The 9,288-nt window shown below is 39.1% G+C and overlaps 1 protein-coding gene across 1 annotated transcript; it reads left to right on the top strand.

The window, feature by feature from the left end:
• Positions 1–463: 463 nt before the first annotated feature.
• LOC121869090 lies at positions 464–8,248 on the top strand. Its single transcript, XM_042370243.1, has 8 exons — positions 464–670; positions 1,058–1,203; positions 1,911–2,102; positions 2,349–2,462; positions 3,258–3,384; positions 5,896–6,044; positions 6,304–7,059; positions 7,541–8,248. Exons 2-8 carry the CDS (start codon positions 1,075–1,077, stop codon positions 7,658–7,660), a joined length of 1,587 nt encoding a protein of 528 aa, XP_042226177.1. The 5' UTR covers positions 464–670; positions 1,058–1,074; the 3' UTR covers positions 7,661–8,248.
• Positions 8,249–9,288: the final 1,040 nt, after the last annotated feature.

Raw genomic sequence — 9,288 nt, 5'->3', positions numbered from 1 at the left:
GTATGCATATTAAAGAACAATAATATGAATAATTAAATAGAGATACATGTAATAAGTTTGAGTAAATTTGTGCAAAGAAATATACTAGCAATCCATATAACACATGTAACTGACTACTATTTGAATACAAAGAAAAGCTAACATATAATCACAATGTCGGTGATAAGATTACTTGAACATCATTAATTGTGAACAAGGGCTGTGTAACACATGAGACAAGATAACAAGAACTAGTAGTCAGGATTGATGCTGCTAAAAATGTAGCTACTGTATACTCTGATAACTCAGGGAAGATGACAGGATTTTCATACAAAAGAATTGAACCACTGGAAGGAAAATAGTGTGAACAAAGAAGATGTTTTTTCTCTCTTCCTATCCAACACAACTTTCCTTTTTTTTTTTCAATCTCTGATCTTTTTTTATCTACATCTCTCTATCTCTTTTCTTTCAATGTGTGTGTGTGTGTGTGTACTAACAGGAACATGTGAACACAAAATCTGCAAACACATTCATACAGACATTCACACTTGTGAATGTGTATGCTGCACATGTGCATGCACATAGTGCACACACACACACACACATTAATCCTCCCAGACACCCTGCTGCCACAGGCGAGGAAGCCCCTCACCAGTCTGCTCACCTGCTCCACACGTCAAGCCACACTCAGGTATTCTCTGGATTGTCTATACTGAACCTCATGTTAAATGTTGAGCCAGTCAGAGTATGGCTATATGGGTAATTGTTTTAGGCGATTCGTTGCTCCAATATGGACTGTGTTTTCAACTAAGTTTTGTTAGTACAGTACTCCACTTAGTATGAATTACATATTTTTTACAAAGGAAGACTTAGCTCTTGTAAACATAGCCTACCATACCTACCAATGTGATTGACATCAATTCTGAATTCACTGTGATGAAATACCTTACCCAAAGTGATGTGTCTATCTGGCATTTTTCTTCCCTGTCAGTCTCCCCACCTACTGTAATGATACAAATAGTTTGACAGGTGTAGAAAATTGTCAGCCAACAAATATTAGTAAGATCTTTGTCCTCAGGTAGGAGAGGACCAAACATGACATCGATGAGTCAAGGTATAAGGCAGGACGACCTCGCTCCTCAGGTGTTTGTGACACAAATGATGTCCTTGCCAGTGCTGCATGATGCCCTTACCCTGGCCACCTCCCTCTACTGCTCCACCAAGGTTAGTACTTCTCTTGAAGACACCGCCTGCCTTGGACATTACTACCCAAATTTTTTTCCTTGCTTGCTGGCCCTAAACAATTTAGAAGAGCAATAAGCAAGTCCAAGTTGTGTCTTCACTTGCATATCAGACAGTTCAACATTTCCTACTTATGGTAGTACAGTCCTACTTGTAGTCACAGAACTGTGAAAATGAATGTGGGTTCCATAGGCTTGATGGCCTGTTTTAGAGGCAGTTCTGGATACAACACACTGATGATAAAGCCAATGATGCACAAAGAGACAGCATCCCTGGTACTTTACTGTACTGATATGTACAAACCTTCACAACTGTAACTGCTAAGTTAGGTACCCAGGCTCCAGTTGAGTCAACTGTTTTCTACAAAAAGTGTTTGAATATGTACAGTATTCCTAATTCACATACAAAATTGAAACTTAAATTATTTCTATGCAACCATGGAAAATGGCCATACCCCCTTAAACTAAATTTTATCCATTGATTCATAATGATCCCTTCACCAATCATTGTTTATATTACAGAAACATTTGGTTAATTTTGGGTGTACATTAAACTGATCCAGGTAATCAACACATTATGAATCACCTGGCTAATGACAAGTGAAAGATTATAATTGTTCTAACCCCTGCTAGTGATCAGCACCCATCAGGTCCAGCCTCACATAAGTAACCTGGATATGTTCTTTACAGGAACAACAGTATGTGGGAGTGGCCCTGCAAGCAGCAGAGGTCAGTGTGTGGGCGGTAGCCAACACGGCGTTACCTCTGGCTACACCCCTGGTGGAGCGGGTGGTTGGTTGGGCAGTCTTAGACAAGTGGGCATGTAAAGGTCTTGATCGTGTTAAGGAAGCAGCTCCCATCATCACTAAATCAACTAGAGAGGTGAGTGAATATATGTGTCGAAAATTACATAATATTTTTAGAGCTAGAAGTCTGTTGTCAGCCACCAGTGATAATGTCCTAGAGAATGGTCCAAGTATGAAGGACATTAAATTGCTCCAAATATGTACCAGTATTTAGTCTACAGGTAGTAGTTTAATTATATGGTAATAAAGGATAAAGTTCTGTTTTCAATTAATGGAATATATTGCCTTGTATTCTAATGTGAACTTTGTCTGATGGCACAAGATTGTGAGGACCACTCGGAATCTTGTGCTAACCACCCTGGCTGGTGACGTTGGCTCAGACGATCTGCCCCCGCCCACTGTTGGTGCTGCCCTTACCACCCGCGCCACCTACACGGTCAGGAGTCTCTGTTTTGTACATCTATCATTATCATCCCTAACAGTATGGTCACAGATACAGTTAATTTGTATGCTCAGCTTCAAGACCATTATTAACAGAACCAGTAAGCATATTACTAAGAGCTATAAGGAGAACCACGAGAAAAGACGGTGTGAGCCGGTAGTTGTAGGGAGGATTATTAGAATAACTGGTGCAACCAATACTAACTCATACCAGTGAAACATACATTTGCAACATCAAAGAGCAAGAAACTAACAGGGACTCAGAATGAAGAACTTAATATATGTTACAGGGTAAACAAGAAAGCTTTAGTATTCCTCCACATAGTATACACTGTACTGTACATGCAGAATTCTTCATTCAAGTTTGTCACCATTAATTCAACAAGTTTCTCACCTGGACTGTTATCAGGCAGGGATTCATCAGAGGGTATTTTGAGGTCTCCTGCATGTCATTATACTACCATATTCTCAGGTCACCTATCTGCCTGACAACAGCAGCATTATGTACCACACAAACTTCAATAAGTCTGAAAAATAATGATGAAACAGAATATTTATACATTTCTTAATCTGTTATTTCTGTAAATTTACCCATACAAGTGAAAGCCTGGGAAATATTAAAATTCAGTTATACAATTTTATTTTCATGTGACAAGTGACAAGAGGTCAAATATAAAACAATCTAGAATTGTTCACACACTGAAAAATTTGTCATATTTAAAGCTAATATATTTCACAAAACAGATGCTGTAAAATATAAATGTTAATGATACAAAATGTACCTCTGAAGGTGGGGTGCATTACCGAGAGTAGCGGAGGACGTGTGGCGGTGGGCATGGCTGACCGTTTCCTTGATTCTGCCCACACCTTGGTAGACACTTACTTTCCACCTCATGATGGGGACCTTCACGATTCAGGTATGTTAGGCGAGATGATACTATGCTAGCCACTTCGAACATATTTTATGGCATATAAGACGCACGTTTTTGTCAGAAAAATGGCTCTATAAATCAGCCTGCATCCTATAAAATATTATGTGAAGTTGCAGTCTTCTGTAAGCTATTGATCCCTGTCTCCAGTAGGCTAAATTTTACCCAACCCAACTCCAGAATTAGAAATATGTTATTACTTACCTAGGTAAACACATTATTATTTTTAATTAATTAAAAAATAATTGTTTTAAATGTAAAAGATCGATTTATAACTACTCTGTACTGTACTGATGATAACCTGAGACAATTAACATCCATATGGCAGACACCCAACTCTTCAGAGGTAGCTAAGCAGTAACCATTTCTGAACTCTTATATGCATTACAATCTATTAATGCTATACCTGCAACATTTATTTTTCAATCTACAAATACCTGATACAAATGTAGATTTACAGATAACTTTCTTCTCACATTTGCATTTGTTAACATAGCTGGCAACATTGTAGCCAGGTTAGACTCATCACTGTAACCACTAGGCTACTGGGCCAAGGTGTGAGGTGTTATGGTTGTTTTTCAACACGTATTTTTGGGTGGATATATGTAACTTTCTTCATTTCATTTTACTCAGTTACATGCACACACCATCCTACATACATATTGTGATAAAAGTAAAATAAATGATTGTCCTAAGGGCAAACACATAAAGGGAATACACATTTCTTTGCACGAGTTAGCTGGTCCAGTGGGGGAGCAGGAGGACGGCACAGCTGTTGATGGGAGGGGGGAGCACTGCTAGGGAATCAGCAGAGGTAGCATCTCCATTGCAATGGTGAACAGGGAGTACAGATGTCGGTAATTCCTTGATATATGCAAAGACCCTATTCCTACCAGGAATTCAATTAATGTGTGTGATATGTCACACACCCTGATATGGATTCCAACCCTGATGACTCTGCAGATGTCACTCCAATACCATCACCCACTAGGTAAAACCTCTACCACCACCTCCATCATTTTGTCTACCCAAGTTGATGTGCAGTAGACCCTTGCCATTCGCGAGTTTGCGATTCGCGATTTCGACGATTCACGGTAAGCAGATGGTGGCTAGCTTGTGAGCCTTTTCCCGAGCACAATGAGTCACCCCGTGCAGCATCTCGTGTTGTACGCTCAAAACTTTAGTGTTTCTGTGTGAAATGGCCCCTAAAAGACTGCCTAGAGTCAATGCTAGTGGAGTGAAATGTAAAAGGCAGAAGCCAGTGAAGACCCTGACAAAGAAAGTTTTATTATTAGATAAGTTAAAGAAGGGGATGAGTGCTGCTGCGGCTGGTCAGTTGTTTGGTATAGGTATACAGTAGTGCACTGAGGTAGTATAAGTTGCTATTTGTGGTTTTGCCAATTCTTGGAACCTATCCCTCACGAATGGCAAGGGTCTACTGTACTGTATCTGCTTTTAATGTTAAGCACACTGTACTGTACACTTGCTTTATCTACTATTTTAAAATACCGGGTATCTTGAAAATGGGTTTGGAACATTTTCATTTTGGGTGATGAAACATCCTATTTTTCCCATTTAACTCATTATTCGATTTATGCGATGGTTGTCAGGAACGCATCCCACGCATATATCAAGGACTTACTGGTGGTTCATGCAAATGGTGACTGTGTTAAACTTACATTTGTCTTGTATTTACTAGTTTGGCAATAGAGTATTTTTGTTGTAACTCATTTATTGGTATTATTTTTATTTATTCCTCACATTTACTGGTACTGTATGTATTGTTTTCAGAAGACTTATGGCTACAGGAGGATAATACACACAAAAGTTTTTCCTAAATACAGTACTCCCTGCTTAAATGAGGGGTGCATCTTATATGCAATACCCTCTCCCTTAACTAACACATTCCCTCTCATTACTTTGATACCACTTGATATGAACTCCCCCCTTGACTATGCTACCCACTCATCACCAGTATGATCCCCCTTTACTGCATAACCATCCCTTACAAACATGCCCCCATCACTGAGTGTGCTTCTCCCTTTTACACTAGCCTCTTGACGTTCTTTAATTACTTATTCTGTGTTTTTATGGAGATGTTGCTGCTTATTTTAGGTGTGGGAACAAATATTACTTTAAGGTAAGCTTTAGAAATATTTAATCCTGCAAAGGTAAACTTTTCCTGTAATAATGTGCTTGAAACTTCTCAATTTTGACCACAGAGAATTATGTTATTAACCCTTAACCCCTTCAGTATGGGGATGCCAGTTTTAATATTTTATTTGGCTAATGCCAGATGATTTTATTCTGCTCCCAGGTGACCCATACACAAGGATTTCATACTCCTTTACCCCCTTTATGCACAAAAATTTAATGCAAGGAATGTGAAAATTCCACCGATGATGGGTGCCACTTAAGGGTTAAAGGTGATTAATACTGAGGTCATTATGATATAAATCTTGTAATATTCACTTGCCTTTATAACTTTTGACTTTGTAGATGGCAGAGATGGATCACTCGGGATGAAAGTAGCTGCACTGGCTGATAAATCTTGTAGACGTTTTAAGCGAGGAGTCCACACAACCCTTAATGTCAACTCTAATCAAGAACTGGATGATGATGATATCATAATTACATCTGGGCACTTGGTCAGTCTAGCCTTTGAGTACAATATGTAATAATACATTAGCCTTAAAAATGAACATCAGTTTAACCTGCTGTGCTATACTGAACAGTATGTTAGAAACTCACCACACTGGTTCATTAACAGTGATAGAAAGTTTTAATTCACATCCAATACTGTACTCTACATCATTTATACTGTAGTTACAATTACTGTACAGTAGAGCAGAGAGGTATGACTACCACAGGCCTGGTGGGTGTAACAAGTTAGATCTTCTTTGACAGCTGGAGCTCGGGAGACGCTCACTCTTCTCCTGGTACATCTACGTGACCCGGCAACACCTCGCAGGAAGAGGTGGGAAGATACACTCACTGCTGATGGATGGAGCAGAAACGATGCATAGTAAAGTAATGCAAGGGGCAGGCACAGTCTGGTCACTGGTAACAAGTGGAATGGCAAGAGTGCAGGAAATGACAACAAGTGGCAAAACTGGTTCAGTGGTGATAGGTGGTGTTCACATGGTGAATGATGTGGTGATGGATGGAGTGGATGTGGTTAAGAAGGTGATGACGACTGGTATGAACTTGGCACACAATGTGGTTGGAAATGGACTGAGTATATCTCACACAGCTTTAAATGGCAGCCTGAATGTTATGCAGATGGTGATTGTGAGTGGAAAGGATATAACATACAGTGTGGTGACAATTGTAATAAGCACAGCACACATTACAGTGACAAGTGGAGTTGGTATACCATATAAGGTGGTGATGCACGGAAAAACGATGGCACAGAACATAGTATCGGGTGGTATGAAGGCCACGACTCGTGTATCTAACTCCATCTACCCTATCGTCACTAACTTTACTCTCAACGATTACACTCAAGACAGTGATGATATGGCCAGGTCGAACACAAACAAAGCCTTCAACACTATCTACATTATTCTGAAGTATGTCCAAGGCTTCCCAGGAGGGGTGATGGCATGGGTGGACTTTCTCATTCAGCCTGATGAAGCTGGTGACAAGTCTACAGATGACCAGGTGTGTTAACTCACTATTAGAGATTGTAATTTTCACTCAAATTCTGACCATGGAGCCAATGTTCGTGTTGAGTAACCACTGTTGTTAGTAATAAGAATGTTGGTCAGTGATGTGTTACAAGTAGGATGAACTAATAACTGTACTACATAAAATTAGTGTGAGCTTATTAAAGGTTTATGAATTACTTGTATGCAGTTTAGACAAGGCCCATATTACTATTATTGTATTGATGATTGCAGACTAGCACACCTGAAGCTGCATATATCATATTCTAACATACAGTATATGAAACTTCCTTAACCCATGAGTGTGCTTGTGTTAATATCATTTTGAACTGTGAAATCTCGGTGATGGACACAACTCTCCGTCCCTTTCTTGGTAGAGTTCTGTTGTACTGGCCAGTAATAACCTACACAATATTGTACATAAGTTTTGGGAGTTTATGAAAAATGTTTTAGAATAAATTTTTTTTTCTCTTCAGGTGTATGAAGAACCCCACTCTTACGATATAGAAGAGGAAACAGAAGAGTCGGAGAACAACTCACACGCATATGAAGACTCACTGTTGAGTGAACTGACAGACTGCCTCAATGACAAATAAAATGAATCAGGAATTAGTGGATGAATAATGTTATACTGTACTGTACATATTGAAGATTACCTTCCTTCCCATCGACTCACTTGACTGAGGATGATTTGTGTCTCCAAATTATCTAAGCTTCTTTGACTAGTCACATCTGTATTACCCTAGATTAAATTTGATTCTAAGCAATGCAGTGCTACTTGTTACAAAGACAAAATTCAACTATCATGGCAGTTATTCTATGACTTAGCAGTTGAAAGATGGCTCAAAAGATTGCATCTTCAGAGCAATTTTGTTATCTGGTGCAGTCACATGTGCATGCTAGTTACACACACATGATGATGCAGTGCCCGCTACTTACATGATGGATGAAACTATACTTTAATGTCAAGAGGGTGATGTTATGAGTCACAAACCTTATAACATGTTTACTTCCCCCACAAATTACTGAGGATGACTCTGGACTATAGGAGTTTGTGCTTGTGGTTTTAGTCTTCTTCCATCACACACTGCTCTCCCTGTTGCAGTCTTCCTTACTATTTCCACAATTTTCTCTCCAAGTTTTATACCTCTGATCCACCCTAACATAATTAGAGATGAAGAATAAAGACAACAAAAAGATAAATAATATGTGTACATGTATCCCCCATGTTACGGTAACTCAGGTTGTGGAAATTTACCCAAATGGAATTTGTAAATTATGGCCACTAGTTCACAATACGGCATTTAAATTCGACCCAACTGAAATGGGTCGAAAAAAACAACAGACATTATATTTTAATGGGTGTGGATTTCTTGGGAGTTTGCGACCACCAAGCAGCACACCCACACCCATGGACGTCATTTGTTTATATCTCCCAGCGAGTACGCTTAAATCTCTTGACCCAGCTCTTGGAATTAACACTTATATGTGCATCTTATTCAAGACTGTCCAGTATATTACCTGTATTCAAAATGAGTGGAAATAGGCCACCGAGTGCAAGTGAAAGCAGTGGTTTTCTCAAGTATAAACAAAGGAAACGCATGAGGTAGGGTCTAGGGAATAGAGCTCGCCGATTGGTCGAGGGAATGAAGCTCTCTGATAGTTGAGGGAATGAAGCTTTATGATTGTGTCCAAGGAATGGAGGTCTTCCATTAGTCGATTGAATGAAGCTCTCTGATGGGTCGAGAAAATGGAACTCCGATTGGTTGATTGAATAGAGCTCTCTGATTGTTTGAAGGAATGGAACTCTGATTGGTCAAAGGAATAGAGCTCTCTGATTGGTCGAGGGAATGGAGCTCTAATTGGTCAAGGGAATGGAGCTCTCTCATTGTTCAAAGGAATCTCTATTTTGACTTTTTTACAGAGAAGTATGGAAATACAGTACTGTACTGTATTTACAGGGAAATTTGGAAATTTCTCCAGAAACTTTTGGAAAATTTTACAGAAAATGATAGAAATTTGTACGGAGAATTTGGACCATTTTTTACGGAAATGTTGAAAGTTTTTAAGGATAATGTTGTTACCCGGTAACTTTTAAGATTTTTTTTTTTCACAGAAAATTTTGGCCATTTTTGTGGAGAATTTTAACCATTTTAATGGACATCTTTGTTAATGTTTACAAAGAACAATAGTGAGGATATGGATTTTGAGGGGTTTGGCAAAG

This window comes from Homarus americanus, unplaced genomic scaffold, assembly GCF_018991925.1.
Source record: "Homarus americanus isolate GMGI-L3 unplaced genomic scaffold, GMGI_Hamer_2.0 scaffold24694, whole genome shotgun sequence".
Taxonomy (NCBI): domain Eukaryota; kingdom Metazoa; phylum Arthropoda; class Malacostraca; order Decapoda; family Nephropidae; genus Homarus; species Homarus americanus.
The sequence above is the reverse complement of the archived record's forward strand: the minus strand, read 5'-3'. Positions and strand labels throughout refer to the sequence as shown.